The sequence below is a fragment of the Tiliqua scincoides genome, chromosome 7, assembly GCF_035046505.1.
Source record: "Tiliqua scincoides isolate rTilSci1 chromosome 7, rTilSci1.hap2, whole genome shotgun sequence".
Classification (NCBI taxonomy): Eukaryota; Metazoa; Chordata; class Lepidosauria; order Squamata; family Scincidae; genus Tiliqua; species Tiliqua scincoides.
Window position 1 is genome coordinate 40,089,670 of NC_089827.1, and position 22,356 is coordinate 40,112,025.

The window sequence follows — 22,356 nt, forward strand, 5'->3', positions numbered from 1 at the left end:
ATAGAATGTTGTCTTTGTATAGAAGAGCCTTTGTATTCTAAGCAGTTGGGGGATTGTTGATGCGTTCTTGTGTGGGGGTGGGAGAGAAGAGGGAGGGTTCAAAATTCTATAAATGACAATGTTTTCCTCCATCTGTTTAAATGGAAATGCCACTTCTGGGGTGCGGAAAGGAGAGAGACATCTCTGAGAAGCTACAGAACTTCTGGAAAAAAAGTGAGACCAAATTTATAAAACTGTTGCTGGGTATCCATCCTACACATCTTGTAAGCTGCACTGCAAAAATTCTCTTCTCCCAATGTCAGGAGTGAGAGGAAGAATCTTGAATTTGGATGCTCCATTTTGTTTGAGAGATCTGTGGGTGTGCGAATGTTTTGCAAAGTTTTTGTCGGGGTTGGGCCCAGCCACCCTCCCCCAATCCGCTCCAGATGGGCCCAAGGGGGGAGGGGGTGCAGCAGGTTAGCCCAGGGGGTGACTGGGCAAGCTCCCAGACAGGGTGGGAGCCCCAAGGAGAGACTGGCTGCAGGCACAGGTCGTCTAGAGCAGGGGTGTCCAAACATTTTGGCAGGAGGGCTACATCATCTCTCTGACACTGTGTCAGGGGCAGAGAAAAAAAGAATTAATTTAAATTTAAAATTACAATAAATTTACATAAATGAATTCATTAGAGATGGAATTTAAATGAATGAATGAAGGTCTTGCAGTACCTCAAGGCCTATAAAAGGCCTTGCACAAAGCAAGGCAAGCCTTTCCTTTGCTGCCACTGCTGCATCACAGACGTGAAACAGCAGTAGTGGAGGGAGCCCTCATCCCACAGCTCAGATGAGAGGTTGAACAGTCATCCTCATATTGAGAGCAGTTGCGTCCCACTGGCTCCAGCAAGTCTCTGGAGGGCGAGAGTCCATTGGAGACTGGGGACTGCCTGCAGGCTGGATTGGGAGCCCCTGAGGCACCCCTGGGCACCCCTGCTCTAGAGTTACAAAGGAATGGGAGGATGGGCTGAAGGCCCCGCTCCCTCTTGAGCCTGCCAGGGAGGAAGGGGTGGAGCAGGGTGGGGCAGCCAGGCTTCCTCAAAAGGGAGAGGGTCTGTGATGACAGAGGAGAGACACCACTGGGAGTTGGGAGACACCACTTGAGAGCTGGAAGCTCTATCCCAACACTTAGGAGGAAGTACAGGGTGAAGTGAACCCACTCCCCCTGTGGCAATCTTGAGGCCCTACTCTGCAGGACCAGCCCCAGGAGGAGAACCACAAAGGCAACCCCACGCTGAACCCACCAAGCTCTACAGGTGCTTCAGTATCCTCCCAGCAGGGGTGCTTGCCCCTAGTAGATGGGGTGTGACAGTTTTCAACTCAAAATATTCAACATATTTTCAACATATGCATAACCGATTTACCCCTCATATATTCTTTAAATCTAGAAAAGAAGCTACATAAACTACATCAAGTTATTGCCATGGTGATTTCACCCCAGAATTCTGCTATCTCTAATGATTCTTCGTCAGTAGGTAAAATGAGATTCCTTTTGTTTTATTTTATTAAATTATTTTATGACTATGTTAATTATTTTCAGGAAATAGAAATTTATTTATATGAATATAACCAGAACCATGTAAAAATAGATACATTTGAAAAGAATATTAGGAAAAATATTAAATCACATTTGGCACAAATAAACTATAAAATGCACTTAAGACATTAATCAGAGACAAAACTTCATTTGATATTTTCATTAGAAGTATAGTTTGATTCCAATATGTAATTAACAATTCCAGTCCTGCCTACAGATGTGTATGTGATGTTAGTTTATAGATAAGCATACTATTCCAAAGCCTTCATTTCCAGATACCTATTACTAGTAGCTGAGACTTTATTCATTGCAAAGGCTTATGTTTATAATCCCTTCGGGATTCCCACTGCTAGGGCAGCTAATACAGCATGTAAGATAGATAATGAAATCCAGTGGCATAGCTAAGACATCTAGTATCCAGGGTCAAAGAAGATTTTGAAGCCCCCCATGATGAAATCAAATCTAACTGATTGATTCAATGTATTAATTTATTGATTAAATGAAACTGGTAGTCTTCCTGGGACCACTACTGGAGGCTGGACAGAGTTCCACTTAGGGCCACTGCAGCCCCCAAGAAGGAAAGGTGAGGAACTATGGCTCCATGCTCACATACCCCACAGCATCACTGCATGAACACACCTCTGTAGCACCACCTCCCTCATAAACATTGACTATGCAGTTCTGTCCAGGAAATAGGTTTCACCCATGTTCACATCAATCACTTGTCTCTCTCTCTCTCTCCCTCCCTCCCTTGCTCCCTGCAGGCAGCTATCACACAGGTGAAGACAGTGTAAGCCTCCCAAGCGAGGAGACAGGTGAGACTGATTATGTTACCTATGCCTTGCTATTCCTCCACACTGCTGGGGGTAACTACGCAGCCTCCCTATGACCCAGAAGAGCTCTTGCAGCCTTTAAACAGGGACTTCTAATTTTTGCTAAAACAGGACATCCCTGTTTAAAGTCTCCAGCAGGCATTCTGAGTCATGGGCTCACCTGCAGCCTGGAGCCTGGAGCAATTGCCTCCCAGCGCCCCTTAGCAACGCCACAGATAAAATTACATATAATCAATATAAATTGTAGGACAGTTAAAGTATGAAATCATTGCAGCAGCATGAAACCAATTCCACTAGAGTTTTAAAAGTCCACTTGAGAATTGAGAGCAGGTGCCAGGCAAGCTTCCTTGAGGACAGAATTCCAAAGACAGAGTACCAGGTAGCTGTTCAGCTGACCTCAGAGGGTGGGGCCCCAGTGTAAGGCCTTTGTGGATGGCCTTTACGGTCCAATCCAACTGGGCCAGAGGAACACTATTCTATTGGACACTATTCTAATAGAACACTGTTCTAATGGCAGCAACTGTTGCATAAGCACCTTCCAGCAGCACGCTGAGTAGCGCACTGCCAGGATGCCAGCAGGAAGGCCAGAGCCTTCCTGCACATGTTGTCAGCTTTCCTGCCTCTCACCAGAGCAGGTAAGCCAACGAAAGAAGTGTGAGGGTGTGAGGAAAGGTGTAACAGGGTGGGGATGTGAAACTGGGCAGAAAGGGGTGAAACAGGAGCGGGGAGGCTGCAGAAGGGGGTGGATCCGGCAGTGATGGCATGTGCCAGATCCTGTCCCTTCTGGCAGCAGCCTGCCTGGTCCTGTTTTCTCCTTGGACTTGTGCTAGTGAAATTGCTAGCGCAAATCTGAAGAGACCCATTGCAGAACTTACCCACAGGCAGGGGGCTTTAAATTCCCTTTCCCTACTGAAACTTCCTGATCCATCTTCCCCCTCACTAGTTACAGCATACCCATTTCTGGTGTGGCTGCATCACTGCGAGTGGTGGTAGGACTGGGCAGTTGGTATGCAGGGCAGTTTCTTGTGGGAATAGACATCCTTTCAAAAGTCCAGGCCCTAAATGGTACATTTTGCTGGTGAACACTAGCACTGTGAATTCCGGTCAGAAACTGGCTGACAGCCAGTGAAGTTGTTGAAGAACCAATGAGAGATGCCCCCATAAGGAAGTCCCAATTACTAACATGCTCTCCATCAACCACATAAGCAGCCAACACTGGTACAGTGACCTTACAGTGCATGAGGAACATGATGGTATCAGACCTGTATTACTGGACAAAAAATTCCTACAGCAACCAGTCAGAAGCTCACAAGGAAGACATGGAGAAGGCAGCTTTCTCTGTTAATTGTCTCTCGCTTCTAGTACACATAGGAGCATGGCTGCTAAATATGCAGTTTCCATTTCATTATCAGGCCTAGCATCCTAGATCTATGGATCCATCTCATTCTTTTCTGATACCCTCTAAACGTGTGGTCCTCAGTCATCACCCCCACATCAGATGACAGTGGGTTTCATAAGGCAAAAGGTAGCTTTTTATGGAAAAGAACTCTGAGACTGAGGCTTTGTTGACATCATGAGCCCATGTGATTGAAAGCCAATCAAAACACATTTGGGTTGCATCTGAAGCTGAACAAAAGAAAAGTCAGTGGATACAAGAAGCCACTTGGTCAGGTAAGTGGGAATTAACGCTTCTAAGGAGTTTCTGGAAGGGGCATCTGGGTCAACAGCAGACTGGAGTAGCTGTGGAAAGGACACTGTGTGCACAGGGAGAACAAAGGATGACCGGGTGTGACAGACTGACAGCTTCAGGTTAGCTCTCATGACTTCAAGAGAATTATCCAAGTTAATGGACCAAGTATGCATTTTCATCCCAGACATGCTCCTTCTTGATCCCAATGGAGAAGTCTACAGATTAAAATTCACCACACAATAATCCCTCATCCACATCTCCAGGTTTGGAAGCGAACAATGCTCCTTGCTCCTTCAGTGGCATTTTATAAATCACAACGTGTTGCATAAATAGGTTGGTGGGCAAAGTGCATAGCAAGGCTTCGACTGCCCTGATTGAATGCCAGATCCAGTAATGAAGAAATATGTACAGACATCCCTGCAGGCACATGCCTGACTTGAGAATAAAGCTAGTTGCAATGGTGGGTCTGAGGTGAATATTAATAAGCAATTCTCCTCCTCCTCTCATGTAAATAGGTGACTCACTCCAGTCTGAAATAACTAGGTGTGGCTCATAAACTTTATTAAAGTCCTAGTAATAAAAGGGGATTTTATCTCATCTAAGGTGCTGGCGATGAGAAGAATGTATCCTGTAGCAATATCATTTGAAGAGGTCAGACAGATGCAATCTCTCAAACAAATATGAGAATCTCTCAAACAAATCTCTCAATACAAAGCCCGTATCGAGAATAAGCAACATACTTTTAACCTGCATTTTGTAAGAGCATGTTTTGGTTTTAGATCAAGAGTTGTATTTAAAGTTGCTCGGAGAGTCGCTGAGAGTTCTGTTTTTAATGGAATTTTCTAAGCAAGCAAACCAGGGTTTGACGGGGCTCAACCCCCAAACCCAGTGGTTCTCAAACTCTCTGGGCACACTCAAACTCACTGGCACACTCAAACTCTGTGGTTCTCAAACTCTGGGCACTCTCAAACTCTCTGGGCACACTCTCTGGGCAGCGGGGGCGGGGGAAGGCAGCGGCGCGATCCCCAGGATCATGCTGCTCTTGGGGGCTGCAGGGGCTTGGGTGCACTTACCCAAGCCTCCTGCAGCCTCCCCAGGCTGCGTGGAGCCCGGCGTGAACTGCAGCAGGGCTCCCTGCAGCAGTGAAAGTAAATGCGGAGCAATTGCGCCCCGCCTCCGCTGAAGCGGAAGTGGAGCGTGACTGCAAAGTGCAATGTCAGCACTTTCTAACCCCTCTCCTAACAATCCTAACCCCTTATGTTAGCACTTTCCAGCACTGACATAAGGGCAATGCAGCTCTGAGGTAAGGGAACAAACATTCCCTTACTTTGAGGAGGCCTCCGTGAGTGACACCCAACAGCAGGACGCAGCACACAGCCCATTGGAAAACACTGACATAAGGGGTTAGGATTCCACCCCTTGTTGCCCATTTTACTGTTGGGAAGGGAAGCTTTGCCAAAAACTAAGTGAGTATATGATGGTGGAAGGCCAGGTCTGCCAGGTTCAAGCCTATTCATTGTTCCTCAGAAATAAGTTGCTCCTAATTCAGTGGAGAAGAATCCCCTAGCAAAAGGATTTCCATCAGCTGCTACTGAACAGTCACAATGAAACCAATTTGCATATGTAGCATGATTGGTTGGCATTGCTTCCTACTTCAGTGCTTTCCAGACTGAAGGAATAATGGGATGGAGCATCATGACTTGTCATTGGTGGTTTTTTCCATGACTGTTTCAGCCAATGGGAAAACAATTGCCATAAAAACCCTGTGGATGAAGTTTTGAAATGTGCCTCTGAAAGGGACTTCCTCAGTGCCAATGTAGCTCTCTATTCATGAGAAATGCCCACAATGAAGTCCTAGCAAGCCACTGAAAGGAAGAACAGTGCTGATGGAATCATTCAAACATCTTCCTGCCATTCTAAACTCAGTGCTGTTCTACAAAAGGTAATGAGATTTGCTGCTTTTGAGGCTGGCTGCGCTTTGGAAGACACCCGTTCCATAGGAAAGACAATCTTGGGTTTTAGACCCCTTCGCCAGCTAGTTTTGCACTCATGGAGGGCCACTTTGAGTAGGAGATGGTGAATAGTGGGCTACTAATACTTTACTACTAGAAAAGAGAAATTTTGTGCAGCAGTTAACAGAAACCTAGTTCGAGACCATGCAGACTTTTCAAGCCTTCCCTAATAACTGATTTATAACTGGGGATGATGCTCCATTCTTTGCAATTTGTCATTTACCAAAGGCACACCTTGAGATATCTTGATCCATGGAAGTAGATTTCCACTTGAGAAGGAACAATCCCGTTGGTCACCCACCTTCTGCTCCTCCAGTCACACACAGCTGTTGGACCCTTTTGTGGCCATTAGACCATAGCTGTCCTTTTGACATAACCATCTTCTTCTTCACTGTGTCCAGGAGCCAGTGAAACCAACATGTCTTCCAAGAAGCTAGAAAGTAACATGTCCATGGAGGCCTCTGACGAAAGCACTGAAGATGAGGTAGACACGTACTCCAGTTTATTTGCATATTATGTTTCTATCTGGAAAATTCCTGGCAAATATTTTCTCCTAAAGTTTTCCCATATGGCCTAGGAATCGGGATCACCCATGTCTGCTCCCCACCACTTGCGCAGGGGAGAGGTGACTTGCTCATGATTTGCACAGGCATTTAAAAACAAGAATTCCATTAAATGAAACTCAACTGGAAGAATTTGGGCAGAACTCAGAGTTTCAAAATCCTTAAGAAAATCTTCCAACAAAGGGAAAGGTTGTGTGGCAGGGTAGAAAAAAATCTGATGTGCCTCCATAGTAGAGCCCTTTAGCACTGATAGCCACAAAGCTTCCTGGGTGACCTTGGGCCAGTCACTTTCTCTCAGTCTCACCTACCTCACAGGGTTGTTGTGAGGACAAGAAAGAGGGGAGGAGCAGCTGTGTAAACCGCCCTGAGCTCTTTGGAGGGAGGGCGGTATAAAAATGTGAAAAATAAATAAAATAAATAAATTCCACAGTGAGCTGCAAGTCAAATTGAAACAGGGATTCCACATAATAATAATAATACAGGTATTTCTATCCTGCCTTTCTTGGTCCTCAGATTTCTCCTTAGACTTTATTCAAGGCGGTTTACATAGGCAGGCAAATTAAATCCCCGTAGGGATTTTTACAGTTTGAAAGAAGGTTTCTATCTTTCAAGAAACCACAACACTCAGATGTTTCTTACTTGATCTGGTCACGCATTCTGGCCTCCAGCCTCCCACGCTCAGAGCAGATGGAATAGCCCGGCTCAGCTTGTCAGCTGCTTCAAGGTCGCACGTTGCCGGTGGCCTCGAACTGGCGACCTTCGGATATTATCTTCAGGCAAATGGAGGCTCAACCCTCTAGACCAGACCTCCTGCCCATGGCATTTCATGTAGCACTGCATTTACCAGTAATATCCCTTCCCATGACTAATATCCTTCTAGAATGTCTACTCACAAATCAGCTCCATTCAACTACAGGCCTTGGCAATATCCAATAAACATTTTTGCTTGAAGGTTTTATTCATTTTATTGCTTCCATGAGTCCCAGCTGGGGAATTAATACATGTATTACATGTATGTAATTGTTCCCTGAATTCCCCCTCTGTGAATTGCCTCGGATCAATTTCGGTTCACACATATGTAGGGATCTTGATTATTAATTCCCTTTCATGTTTTCTTTTCTTTTTTAAATTAGCAAAATAGTGCTATATGCCATTTTCCTTATAAAAAAGCCTAAAATAGTGAGAGGTGACTGCTTCAGTTGGCCTCATGGGTGGGCTTGCTCTGTCTGCAAGCCTGAAATATGCCCCCCCCCCATGAGAGGAAAAGTCCAGCTGAAGTCAGTGCAACTTATTTCTGAGTCAACAGAACCATCCAGTGACTATTGAGCTGATGCATCTTTTCTGGGTTTTATCTGTCAGAATATCTTGAAGAGAGTCAGCAGCCTGCCCTTGGTGAGCTCTGTCTGTGACTTGGTGTCTTCAAACTATACCTGCCTCAAAAGGAAAAGCTCTTGCCTTCAGATAGTGTGTGATGGGGCAGAGAAAGGCGTGAAGACCCTAACTGGTGCTGCAGTCAACAGGGCACAACCAATATTGAATACGCTGGAAGTTCAGTGTGAGTAAAATGGAAACAAAGGGCATGGTGGTTCATGTGTGTATCATTCAGAGCAAGATGCTGCAATTGCAACGAACACTTACAGCTAACAAGTGAGCCCATAAGCTTCCTCAAATTTCTGCTCCCACCACACAATCATATACACACGCACACACACATGCATGTAATGACTTCATAAGCATGCACTGAGATCAAAAGTCCTCTGTACATTTGTGGTAATGACTAGTGCAGCATGTTCATTTGCTGGAATCTCATAGAATGAGATCTCGTAGAACTGGCTGTAGAATACACCAAGATAAGACCTGGAATCCACTCCAGATTGTGTTGGTAACCCTGCCACAAAGCTTGAGCCATAATTGTCAAAGGTGGGGAATATGTGTCCTGTTGGCCACAAGTTTTTCCTCAGAGGCACTAACCTGTCTGACTGCCCAATCCTATTCAGACACCACACCACCGTCACATGGATGCTGGTGCAGGACCCATCATATCCTAAGCCTGTCCTGACAACGCCACACTGACAGTACATTTATGCTGATGCAAAAAGGGCCAAATGCTAAATCTGTCCTGGCAAAGCAACATTGGTGCATCCCTTCCCAGTGTGACCAAAATGGCTATGGGCGCAATCCTAACCCCTTATGTCAGTGCTTTCCAGCACTGATATAAGGGCAAACAATCCCTTACTTTGAGGAGGCCTCCGTGAGTGGCCTCTTCACCCCTTATGTCAGCACTTTCTAACCCCTATCCTAACAACCCTAACCCCTTATGTTAGCACTTTCCATCACTGACATAAGGGCAATGCAGCTCTGAGGTAAGGGAACAAACATTCCCTTACTTTGAGGAGGCCTCCGTGAGTGACACCCAACTGCAGGATGCAGCACATGTCCCATTGGCTGGAAAGCACTGACATAAGGGGTTAGGATTGCACCCTAAGTTAGTTAACAGCAGTGTAGGCCTTGCCTGAAGCCATCTTAGCCCTAGCTGGGTGTACTCTGCGTACTGTGAGGAACTGCCTCACTAAAATGTATTGAGAAAGACTTTGTTCTGGGGATGTGGTAACCGTAGGCTGTGCCAGCCTCTCTAGATAACAGACCTTTTCTCACATAGCTGCCTAATTGGCCAATCATACATCTTGACTGCATGATGCAGTACAGCTATGGGTCCAGGCAGGGTGGGGGAACTACACCATGAGCAAGTGGCTACCAGTCACATTGCCTTCTGGAGGCAGGTTCCAACTCCTGATTAGCTGCTGACAGAGAGCCAGGTATAAAGAAGTACCATTTTGGTACGTGTGTGCCTTTTGCCACCTCTTCTCAACATGGACATTCGCTGCACTAGCCAGGGAAGTGTTGGTTGAAGAGATGTAAGCCATACATTTGGTCCAGGAGATGTAAGCCATACATTTGATGAGAGAGAGTCCAGTAGTTTAGGAGTTAGTTTTTATTGTTTTTATGCTACTATTTATTGTTTATGCTCTGTTACTTTTATTACTGTCTCAGGGCCCCATCCTATCCAACAATTCAGCCCTGAGGTAAGGGAACAAATGTCCCCATATCTTGAGGAGGCCTCTGTGACTGCCTCCCCACCACAGGATGCAGTGCACACCCCATTGGCACAGCTGCACCGGCACAGGAAAATTGGATAGGATTTGGCCCTAAGTACCTGTCCTTTATAGCTGTGTAACTATATTAAATTTCTAAAATAAAAAACCTATATTTACGGATCTGTCTTATTGAGTATAGGAGGGATGTTTGAATGTATCTGAGTCCAGAGTTGGCTGGTTAGCTGTGTTTAAGTTAGCTATTTCCACCTTGGGCTTTGGACAGAGCTGAGTCCAGGGCAGAATAAAGAGTTGTGCTTGGTTGTGCAACAAACCCCTGCTAATTGGGTAAGAGGCACTTTTTCAAGTGGGTGCTCCTCTTTTTTTTAGCAAGGGGAGAGTAACTGGCCCACCTCACCCCAGCAGTGTCTGTTCTGGTGGCTGTCTGCTGGTATTCTTTTGCATCTTTTTAGATTGTGGGCCCTTTTGGGACAGGGAGCCATTTAGTTATTTGATTTTTCTCTGTAAACAGCTTTGTGAACTTCTAGCTGAAAAGCGGTATATAAATACTGTTAATAATAATAATTTTAATTTGAAGTAGCAGGAGCTGTTCACTTATGAAACCCAGGTCCATTTGATTGTTGGCCTCTGAAATAATCAGTGCACCCGAGTGATAACCTGTACTTTACGTATCTTATCAAAGAACTGTGCATGACTTGTCTGAGGGGTTGTTTGTTCTTTGATAGGTTGTGGATAGTGAGACATGACTAACTGGAAATTGCTTGCCTCTTTCACTGAGTTGCTAAACGGAGAATTAGGCTGGTGCCATAAAACGCTCAGGGGTAGTCAGAGTTAACGGGTTTATGACCTTGGCTAGCCCTTGGTTTTCATACCCACTAACATCGCTCAGTGCCCATGGAAACACCAACAAAGCCTGTTGCTCATGGGATGCCATCCTCAAGGCAGCATGTCATCCCCATGACATCAACACCATCATCCATGCATTATTGCCATGAAGTTGGTGCCTCATCTATGTGTTATGCTCCAAGGAACCAATCACTGCATCCAATCAGCCCCAACTCTGGCAGCCAGAGAAGCACTGCCAAGATGAACTGAGCAGGGAGTGCAGGAAGATGCAGGACCAATGAGCAGCCAGTACTATGCCAGCCAGCAGGAATGATCAACACAGCACCAGGTTTTCCCTTCCCCATTGTTCTTTATAGGGTTACTTCTACCTATATTAGCTCTGTAGGTGAACTCTTCCTAGTCCCTCCCATGTCCCTCCATCCCACATCACACCCCACCTCCTCCCTGTTTTGACTTTTCTGCTGACAGAGTTGTGTCGGAGTGAGGTCCGAGCTACATCAGTCCTGCATTTTTCCAGCATTGCTTCAGAATCTACGGTGCAGCTGTCCGCAAACAGGCTTCTGCACTGGTGGGGCTGTAGTTGCATCAGCATATGTGGAGATATTCTGGAAGATCTCAAGGAAAGGATTGGACCTTTAAAATATATCTAAGATGCCATGGCCTTTGATAATACCATCTGTTGGCCATTCTGTGCACCCACCTACTCTGTTGTACAGAATTTTAAAAACAAATAATGCCACAGTCTTAGGGTACCAATAATAAAATTTTACAAACCTCAATCAGTTCTTTCTTAACTTACTGAAAAAAAGGTTTTAATTTCCTTAAAATTGTGTCCCCATCCAAAGGGAGCCTGGTGATTTTCTCTGTAGCTCCTCTAGAGGGAGGCATTTACCTTTTTCTGGTACTTCACATAGTGAAGAGATGTCATGACTCCCACCTTCTAAGGATGGAGAAAGGCAATAAAGTTTGGGAGTCATCACTTCTCTGTGTGCAAGCACACATCCCTTTGTTTTGCCCAATAGTTGTCTCTGTTCCAACAACATTTGCAGTTTCTTGAAATGATACCCAAACCCACAACTGCTGTTTTCCAGAAGTGAGTGCATACACTATGAGCTGCTATCTCTCTTTCAATTCATATTCTGTTTCTTGATCATGCTTGCAACACTCTGTTGTCACACTTGCTACCAAGTGTAGAGATCTGCTGGGTTAGATAGCCAGGTGGATACTATCTGTATTCATATATTTGGAATCAATGAATAATCAAGATACAGTCCCTTCCCTTTTGGATGTGAGGCTGGTTAGGATAGAGGGCAGAGCCATTTTTGTTAAGATCCTTGCCTGGTAGAATCAATTACCATCTAAAACTGCTGCTACTCTAATCCTGAAGGTGTTTCATAAGCACAGCCATCATTCTTATGGGACCTCTTGACATAGGTATGTTTCGATACCACAGACCATAAATGTAACGAACTATTTTAATGAGAATGAAAACGACTCCTGACAAAAATTCTTCTTATCTCTTTCTAGTTGCAACAGCAAACAGGTATGCTTGTCAGGGCCTAGACACAGTGGAGGAGAAGCTGCCCATCCTTCAACAAACAGCGGATCAGGTGGTTATTGTGCATTTTTTTTAGAAATTATTAAAAAGTGTGAGGCAAGCATGATGAAGCTCAAATGTCGCTTGGACCAACTGTACCCTAGACTTTGCCTCCTGATGACATTGGCAAAAGTGGAAGCAATTAGAACATCTTTTTTTGTAGGAGCTTTTGGCCTGGCCAGCAGGCAAGTAAACAGGCCACTGGCTTTTCAGGTCTTCAGGCAATCTGTGAGCATGTTAGCCTACACAGAGCCACAAGTTGCATAGAGAACCCAGGTCACAGCCAGCAGTTATGTAAGGTCAGATGGGTTCCTATTGGTTCATTAGGTCATATGTTCCTTGCTGAGCTGAAAGGTTCAGTACACATTCTGGCCTTATGCAGTGGTGGCACTGCAGTGCCACAAAATTCAGGCCTTGGTGAAACAGGAAATAGGTACCTTGGCCTTGCTGCCTGAATCTCTGGGTCAAGAACCCCAGTGTCTTCTAGTAGTCTTGATGCATCTTTAATCACTCTGTGGAATACCTTTAATTACTGCTTCTCTGCTAATGCTCCCCCCCCTGCTGATTCTCAGTAAAGCAAGTAAATCATCAGCTGAACTGTGTGCACATCCATTAGGCAAGGTAATGTGAATTTCATTTGACTGAAGGGGGTGAAAAAGCAGTAGATCTGGGGTACCCATTACCCCGACTCTTGCTTCAGCACTGCCTTCCTCCAACCTGCTGTGGATGCAACCTGATCCATTTTCCACCTGCTAAAAGCGAGCAGAAAGTGGATCACCTGTCTCCTTACCTTGCTCCATGGACAGTTTCTTGAAAGAGCTCCTTCATGGGAGCTGTCCCTTGAAACCAACCCAAAAGTCCTCTCCTCTGCACGTGAAGAAAGGAGTGCAGGAAGTGGCTGCATTTTTTTGTGTTGTTTTTTTTATAATTGTGTAGAGGCAGCAGACCTGAGGCCGCATTGAGAGATGTGTCTGCCTTTGCTTTCTCTTAGCTATGTTCAAATGAGGCTTATTTTTCTTTGCTTGGGCAAGCTCACCATGATATGTTTTGAGAGAGATTCCCAGGAGGGCTGGAATAGCTGAAGGCGGCACCATTAAGAACCAATATGCGGAGGAAGAGGAATACTCCTTTGGGGGTGCTTAGAAGCATTGCTAGTCATTTCATACAACAACAGCCAATCACCAAACTTGCCTAGATCTGGAGAAGCAATTTGGGTTTCATTCTTGAAAAACCCAGCTCTGCTTTAAGCTGAGTTGAATTTTGGGAACAAAATAATCTGAGTATGAGGAATTGTGTTGCTTACCACCAGTGAATGCAAGCTCATAGACCCCTGTGAAACTCATGCAACCACCTTCAAAGCGATACAAACTGTTCCAATAGGCACTCTGCTGGGCACAGAATGAGAAACACATTTTCCCAGGAATTAACTGTTCTCCTCCTCAGTATCCTGCAAGCTGGCAACTCACACCAGGAGCAGGAGCAAGTGCCCTGCATTGGTACTTGGGCAGAAATGGGTTCTGGATATCTCAAGGGAAGGAACAAAGGGCCTCAGGTCGCCATGTGTGGTAATCCATCACTAGACATGGCTGCAACATGGCAGAGGGTGGTATTTTATATTACTGCTATTAGAAATCCATCCCCAATTTGTTTTCAGGATCACATTGCTGAGAAAAGATGTATGAACTCCTAAAATCACTTCTGTAACAGTGGTAAATGTATTGCGCAACCACCACCTGCTATCACACTAGTTCATAATAAAATATAATTACTTAACTGCTTCCACACTCTGACATTACTCTGGGACAGCATCTCTCTCCCCCCTCCCTCCAAAAAAATCCTCTTTACACAGCCCCCTTCATCCCATTGCATTCTCCCAGGAGTTGGCCACTGGGTTGTCCACTGGGTTGTCCACAGGGAAGCCTGTGTCGTCTTTACTCCCTCCCCCCCCCAAGATAGCGAAGGACCAAAAAGAGTCTCAATCTACAAGTTGCAGCTCATAGTAGGTCCTGGGTCTGTGAAGTTTGAAGACTGCCACTTTAATTCCAACCACCTTTCTTCTGACTCCTGCAGATCGCCTTTGATACCAAGGAGCTGATGTCTTCTAAAGTCTCCAGTGCCAAAAACGCAGTGACCCGCAGCTTATCTAGGATGGTCTGTAGGACCAAAGATGCCATGCAGGGCGGTGTGAAGACAACCACGTCCATGGTGAACAATAGCATGAGCATGGTGATGGGGACCAGGATGGGCCAGATAGCCAAGAACAGTGTGGAAGCAGCACTGGTCAAGTCTCACGCATTTGTGGATCATTATTTCTACATTGCAGATGACGATTCAGGTCAGAATTCAGCAGGTGGCTTGCCCATACTGCTGCATTAGTGCATTAGTGACATTCAAATACAAGATGCCCGGCAGGGTCATGTTTCCTGTATTCAGGCCTGTTATTCCTGCCTGAACTGTGGTCTTGTGTATCTCCTTCATTAAGAAATTTTGCTCACCTTATTAAATCCCTTTTGACTTCCCTGCTTTGCACCCTTGCTTCAGCTGTTACAAAGGCACACTGATGTTCCCGTTACTGCCACATTACAAAAATACAGCCCACCTTCTCCATCCCCTTGGTGAAAATGGTAGGTCATGCTCTGGTCATTTCTTGCTTTGACTATTGCAAACTCTCCTCTTCTCTGGCCTTCATAGTTGCATCTTGAACCCTGCAGCTTTTGATGAAACTTTAAAGCAGTGGTTCCTAAACTTTTTCATCTGGCAGCTCCCTTGACCTACTGGGCCATAGGCCGTGGCTCCCCATTAGGGCGACAACCCTATTCATAGTATAGTGGGTTTTTTGTGAGGATTCCACAGCTTCCCTGACTGGTTTGCACAGCTCCCCGGGGAACCACAGCTCACAGTTTGGGAACCACTGCTTTAAAGGGTTAGTCTCTATCTGGGCAGCCTGCCCATAAGGCACATTGAAGTGGTTGCCTCGTGCAGATTAGGGGGAACAGAAACCAGAGAGCAACCACTCTAGCCACACTCTGTGGGATCAACTGCCTGCAGCTGCCCTCAGAAGAGTAGTCCTCACATAGAAGGCAAGCCCTCCTCCTCTTTCCTCCCTCTCCTTCCCTTGCAGAATTTAAAAGGGCATGGGGAGAGTAAGAGAGCTGCCAGCAGCCTCCCTTGCTTCCTTTGCATCCCCTTCTGCAAGAGATGAGGTGACCTCTTTTTGTAGCCTTCTCTTCAAGATCATGAATGATAACAGAAATATACATTACAAATTGCTTAGTTGGACTTAATAACCAAGCAGTTGTGTTTAAGGCTTTCGACCTGGTCAGCAGAGACGGCCTCTTCAAGATTCTCCCCAAGATTGGATGTCCACCCAGGCTCCTCAGCATCATCAGATCTTTCCACAAGGACATGAAGGGCACTGTTGTCTTCGATGGCTCCACATCAGACCCTTTTGACATCCGAAGCGGAGTGAAGCAGGGCTGTGTTCTTGCACCAACCTTGTTTGGGATTTTCTTCGCTGTCCTGCTGAAGCAGGCCTTTGGAACTGCAACAGAAGGCATCTATCTCCGGACCAGATCAGACGGAAAGCTCTTCAACCTCTCCAGACTGAGAGCAAAATCCAAAGTCCAGCTGAAATGTCTGCGTGACTTCCTCTTTGCCGACGATGCAGCTGTCACTACCCACTCTGCCAAAGATCTCCAGCAGCTCATGGATCGTTTTAGCAAGGCCTGCCAAGATTTTGGACTGACAATCAGCCTGAAGAAAACACAGGTCATGGTTCAGGATGTGGACTCACCTCCCTGCATTACAATCTCTGAGCATGAACTGGAGGTTGTCCATGACTTTGTGTACCTTGGCTCAACGATCTCCGACACTCATTCTCTCGATACCGAGCTAAACAAGCGCATCGGTAAAGCAGCTACCACGTTTTCCAGACTCACAAAGAGAGTCTGGTCCAACAAGAAGCTGACGGAACATACCAAGATCCAGGTCTACAGAGCTTGCGTCCTGAGTACACTTCTGTACTGCAGCGAGTCATGGACTCTTCGCTCACAACAGGAGAGGAAACTGAGCGCTTTCCACATGCGCTGCCTCCGACACATCCTCGGCATCACCTGGCAGGACAAAGTTCCAAACAACACAGTCCTGGAACGTGCTGGAATCCCTAGCATGTATTCACTGCTGAAACAGAGACGCCTGCGTTGGCTTGGTCATGTCGTGAGAATGGATGATGGCCGGATCCCAAAGGATCTCCTCTATGGAGAACTCGTGCAAGGAAAGCGCCCTACAGGTAGACCACAGCTGCGATACAGGGACATCTGCAAGAGGGATCTGAAGGCCTTAGGGATGGACCTCAACAAGTGGGAAACCCTGGCCTCTGAGCGGCCCGCTTGGAGGCAGGCTGTGCAGCATGGCCTTTCCCAGTTTGAAGAGACACTTTGCCAACAGTCTGAGGCTAAGAGGCAAAGAAGGAAGGCCCATAGCCAGGGAGACAGACCAGGGACAGACTGCACTTGCTCCCGGTGTGGAAGGGATTGTCACTCCCGGATTGGCCTTTTCAGCCACACTAGACGCTGTGCCAGAACCACCTTTCAGAGCGTGATACCATAGTCTTTCGAGACTGAAGGTTGCCAATACAATGTGTTTAAGAAACACCTCTCCAATCATCACAAAGGAAAACATAGTACTGGAAGTGACATCTTCCTCAACACCTCTATTCATGTCTCAGCCATCCCATTCACATCTCAAAGTCATTGCTCTGCTCACAGAATGTGCCACCTCAGATCCATACACTGGCTTCCTGTCCACTCACTTATTCAGCACAAATTTCTTCAGTTTACTCTCAAAGTTCTCTATGGCTTTGCCCCACACCGCTCTTTCTGCTTTCATTTCCTGATATTTATTTATTTATTAGATTTGTATTCCGCCTTTCTCCCCGAAGGGCACCCAAGGCGCCCTTTCTGATGACCTCCCATTTCCTGATGAAATGGCCATCCATTTCCTGATGACCTCCCCTTCTCCAGATTTCCTTCTGAAAGCCTCAGATTATCTTAAACAACTCCACCCTGTATCCCTCAAAATGCCTGAGATGTTTTGCTAGAGAAGGAATGACCAAATAGAGCATATTTGCTTCCAAGCTTTTATCCCCTGCTCTTTCTTCTATCAGAGAACTCAAAATGGCTAGGGGTTCTCAAGTGGCTAACCATTCAGACATTCGTCAGACCTAGATGTACTTACCTTCCATAAGGTGGCTGTGCCATTACCCTCAGGCTATGCACTTCTTTGTCTTATGCGTAAGGGAAAATGACCAGCTCATGGCCCATGGCCAGATCCTGCTCACATTTATCTGATCCTTGGCAAACTTGTCAAATTTGAGAGGCCAAGAAAGACTATGAGGTACACATGACCAGCAACATTAAGGGAAATAATAAAAGCTTCTTCAAATATGTTAGAAGCAGGAAACCTGCCAGAGAAGCGGTTGGCCCTCTGGATGGTGAGGGAAGAAAAGGAAATAAAAGGAGAAATAAAAGGAGACTGAGAGATGGCAGAGAAATTAAATTGGTTCTTTCCATCTATCTTCATGGCAGAAGACCTCGGCTAGATACTGCTGCCTAAACGGCCCCTCGTGACTAATGAGAGGTTAAAAGAGAAGATGTTTCAAACCTAATTGACAAATTAAAAATCAGTAAGTCACTGGGACCAGATGGCATCCACGCAAGAGTTATTAAGGAACTAAAGTATGAAGTAGCCAATCCCTTGACTAAAATATGCAACTTGTCCCTTAAAACTGCTACAGTTCCAGAGGATTGTAGGATAGCAATTGTCACAATGATCTTTTAAAAAGGAAGGAGAGGGGACCTGGGAAACTATAGGTTAATCAGCCTAACATCTGTTCTGGGTAAGATGGACCAGTGCTTTTCAACCTGTTCATAAATGACCTGGAGACAGGGTTAAGCAGCATGGTGGCCTAGTTTGGAGATAACACCAAGCTTTTCTGAGTGGTGAAGACCAGAAGAGATTGTGAAGCGCTCCAGAAAGATCTCTTCAAACTGGGAGAATGGGCAGCAAAATGGCAGATACATTTCAATGTAAGTAAATGTAAAGTCATGCACATTGGGGCAAAGAATCAAAACTTCACATTTGGCTCATTGGTTCTGAGCTCTCTGTGACAGATCAGGAGAGAGATCTTGGGCTGCTGGTGGACAGCTCGATAAAAGTGTCAACCCAATGCGTGGTGGTGGTGAAGAAGACTAATTCCATGCTTGGGATCATTGGAAAAGGTATTGAGAATAAGACAACTAATATTATAATGCCGTTGTACAAATCGATGGTAAGGCCACACCTGGAGTATTGTGCCCAGTTCTGGTCGCTACATCTCAAAATAGATACAGTGGAAATGGAAAAGGTGCAGAAGAGAGCGATCAAAATGATTACTGGGCTGGGGCACCTCTCTTACAAGGAAAGGCTACAGCGTTTGGGGTTCTGCAGTCTAGAAAAGAGGCGCCTGACGGGGAACATGATTGAGGTGTGTATAATTATGCAGGGAATGGATAGAGTGGATAGAGAGATGCTATTTTCCTTCTCACATAACACCAGAACCAGGGGACATCCACTAAAATTGAGTGTTGGGAGAGTTAGGACAGACAAAAGAAAATATTTCTTTACCCATTGTGTAATTAGTCTGTGGAACTCCTTGCCACAGGAAATGGTGATGGCATCTCATCTTGATGCTTTTTAAGAGGGGATTAGACAAATTTCTGGAAGAGAAGTTCAGCACTGGCTACAAGTCATGATAGGCATGTGCAACCTCCTGATTCTAGAAATAGGCTACCTCAGAATGCCAGATGCAGTGGAGGGCACCAGGATACAGGTTATGTCATGTTGTCTTGTGTGCTGCCTGAAACTTTTGGTGGGCCGCAGTGAGATATAGGAAGCTGGACTAGATGGGCCTTTGGCCTGATCCAGCAGGACTCTTCTTAAGTTGTTATGAGAATACGAAAGTTGGCCATTCCTGGTGCAGGGGAACAGGGGCATGACTCGCTCAAAGCATCCAAAGAAATGGAAGTTCTGAGAATGAATTCCAAGAACTCCACAAGATCTGAAGACGTTGGATGTGTCAGACTCAAGCTGTACCCTTTCATCTTGCCTCACAATCATATTCTTTCATGTTTTGTTTTCTTTCAGCTGACCTCACACCGTACTCTGATAGCCAAGAGTCAGCTTCTGATCAGCCAGAGGAGTTAAAAATAGTGGATGAAGGCTATGTGTCTTGCTTGATTTCTCTGTTGAATAAATGTCAACGATATGCTTCCCTGAGATCTCAGCACCATCTGAGACTTGCCAACCAGAGCTTCCAAAGAGTCCTCGCAAAACGCTACCAGGTAAGGGCATGATTTCTCTTCTATCTCCATTCTGTTTTGCTTTGGACTGGAAGAAAGTAATGATGCCTCCTAGCCAAAAGTATCAAGGAAGGCTGAAATGAATCTTGGATTACCCTCAGTGCAGATTTATGTAGCTAGTCATTCAGTCAATCATATGCTATCTTTGGGCCTTCCCAGACCTTCAAGGTGCTTTTGGGATGGCTAATACTAGTTTAGCAGTCAATGGGATTAGTCAAGCCAAAAGATTTATATTTGACATGGCCTCTGTTTATCCTTTGCACCCCAAACATTCACAACTAGATGGAAACCCACCAGTCCTTTTAGGAAAGACTTGCTCAGGTGAAGGTGTACTGACTTTAACATCTGTGCATTTGGTTTTTATTTCTGTCTGACTTTCCCTTGGTAAGTGATATGAATGCTGTTGTTTAAATAGTTGCTTTCCTGGGAGCTCAACTGTTTTGAAGCTGGAGAATCTCAGGCTATCTTCAGGCACATCAGAATGCCAGCTGCTTTGGCCATTTTCTTTTGTTCATACATGCATGCAAGCATCCTACTGTATTCATCTGAAATGTATTTCAGAAATAAAAACCTAACCTGACCCATGACACCGTCAATCTGCTAATCACACCATCAGGCACACTCTAATGGTTGGCAACCTTCAGTCTCGAAAGACTATGGTATAAGCACCCAGTATTCCCATGCGGTCTCCCATCCAAGTACTAACCAGGCCTGACCCTGCTTAGCTTCTGAGATCAGATGAGATCAGGCATGTGGAGGGTAACAGTTGCTCTAATTTGGTTCAGAATTATACCTCCCTTCCTCTGTTCAATAGAACAGATATGACGTGAAAGGACTACACATGCATCCTGGAGTTTCCCATATAGCAGCACATGAAATGGTTGCTCTGTGTTCATGCATGTGTGTGTGCATGTAAGTGAGATCAGCAGCCTGAGGTCTTATTGTGTATGGATTGGGAAGGGTGGTGTCATGGGTAGGTCAGGTTGGGCACAGGGCCAAGGGTCAAAACTCAGATGTCTGGCTGATCAAACTGATCCCTGTGGAGTCGCAGTGGTGACGTGAATCGGCTGACAGGCCCATACTGCTGCCTCTGCCGCAGGATATCCCCTTCCCCAAATGGAAGCATCCCCCAGAAATCCTGGTTCATTATGGAGCATGGGGAGGCTTCCATTGACTAATGAGGAGGACAAGAGCAGGAGGGGCTGTCACACAAGTCAAGACTTGTGCTACAATTCCTCTTTCCCTCACCCTCCTCTTCAGCCAGGGGTGGGCTGTGCTTCCCTGTTGCCTGAATCCCCCCAAGGTTGCTGCCAATTCTACCCAATTCTCGGCAAACAAGGAAATTCACTCCCACACTCCAGTGCTCTGGTTAATGAGTGCAAAAGTACAAGCACTAGGCCTTTGCACACTTTAAACATGCTGTGATCTGTGGTCTGCAGGTAGACCACAGCTGCGATACAAGGACATCTGCAAGAGGGATCTGAAGGCCTTAGGAGTGGACCTCAACAGGTGGGAAACCCTGGCCTCTGAGCGGCCCGCTTGGAGGCAGGCTGTGCAGCATGGCCTTTCCCAGTTTGAAGAGACACTTGGCCAACAGTCTGAGGCAAAGAGGCAAAGAAGGAAGGCCCATAGCCAGGGAGACAGACCAGGGACAGACTGCATTTGCTCCCAGTGTGGAAGGGATTGTCACTCCCGAATCGGCCTTTTCAGCCACACTAGACGCTGTGCCAGAACCACCATCCAGAGCGCGATACCATAGTCTTCCGAGACTGAAGGTTGCCAACAACCTGATAATTGGATTTATGTTCTGGCTCTTTTGCAATGATTCTCTGCTCCTTTAGGCCTCCCACAGGGTTGCCAGCTGATCAGAAAAAAATCCTAACCTGCTCTTGAGCATTTAACAACCCCAAGATCTGCAGAAATCAGCAGATGACATTTTTCATGGCATGGAGATAAGCACTATCATCTACTGTAAATTAAGATACTGGTAAAGGCACAGGAGCAGGATGAAGTTGCCATCTCTGTAATCTCAGGAGCCATTCTAACAGATCCTACTCCCCACTGCATGCTTATCTTTCAGGAATGGAAGGCTTGGCTGGTGGCCCTGTACTGTACAATCACACTGCCTCTGAGGACCATCTACTTGATCACGCTGTTTACCTTTCAAGAATTATGCACCAAGTTTCACGAGAGTGTGCCCCAGGCCTATTATGTCCTCGAAGAACTCCAGACTGCACTCTCCACTCTAGATTGTCTTCAGGATCTCTGCAGAAGGATCTTTACCCGAGTTTGGGGGAAAATGGCTGAGGAGGAGAACTTGAACGCACTCCTGAATTATGTTGCCCAGAACCTACCCTTTTGTTTCTTTGCCAGCTACTGCAAATGCAGAACCTCCACAGACTGTACCATGAGGGCATTAAAGATAATACAGAAGATGCAGATATCAAAAGATGACTTCATGGAACTGAAGACATCTAGTAGCTATGTGGCTGTGGCCTCTTGAACCAGAGATCTTGTTTGCCTGTAGATGAGAACAACTTGCTACATGCACAGACGGGCATTTAAGGGAGTTGGCTCTTAGTTTAGATTCTACAGCAACAAGAGTCTTGCAATAAAATAAATGAATCAAGTTCTTCCCCCAAGTGTGTGTCTTTTTCCTTCTCTCCCTGTCTGCTGAAAATCCACAGAAACAGACTTATTGTAGGCTGAGAAAAAGCAAAGAAAATTATAGCAGAACCC

General features: G+C 45.8%; 1 protein-coding gene and 1 pseudogene across 1 annotated transcript; one reads left to right on the forward strand and one right to left on the reverse strand.

Annotated features, from left to right (window-relative positions):
- The first annotated feature begins 146 nt into the window (after positions 1-146).
- Positions 147-22,120, forward strand: LOC136656812 (perilipin-3-like). The gene is made up of 8 exons (XM_066633136.1): positions 147-213; positions 1,418-1,504; positions 6,506-6,585; positions 8,024-8,219; positions 12,151-12,233; positions 14,291-14,555; positions 19,403-19,599; positions 21,698-22,120. Exons 1-8 carry the CDS (start codon positions 147-149, stop codon positions 22,118-22,120), a joined length of 1,398 nt encoding a protein of 465 aa, XP_066489233.1.
- LOC136658256 (5S ribosomal RNA) lies at positions 20,276-20,393 on the reverse strand (annotated as a pseudogene).
- Positions 22,121-22,356: the final 236 nt, after the last annotated feature.

Excerpts from the sequence above, each read along its gene's own strand:
- LOC136656812 (XM_066633136.1), top strand. The coding sequence starts at position 147 with ATGCCACTTCTGGGGTGCGGAAAGGAGAGAGACATCTCTGAGAAGCTA. Across the intron at positions 12,234-14,290 it reads TTCAACAAACAGCGGATCAG|ATCGCCTTTGATACCAAGGA; the intron begins GTGGTTATTGTG and ends TGACTCCTGCAG. Across the intron at positions 14,556-19,402 it reads CATTGCAGATGACGATTCAG|CTGACCTCACACCGTACTCT; the intron begins GTCAGAATTCAG and ends GTTTTCTTTCAG.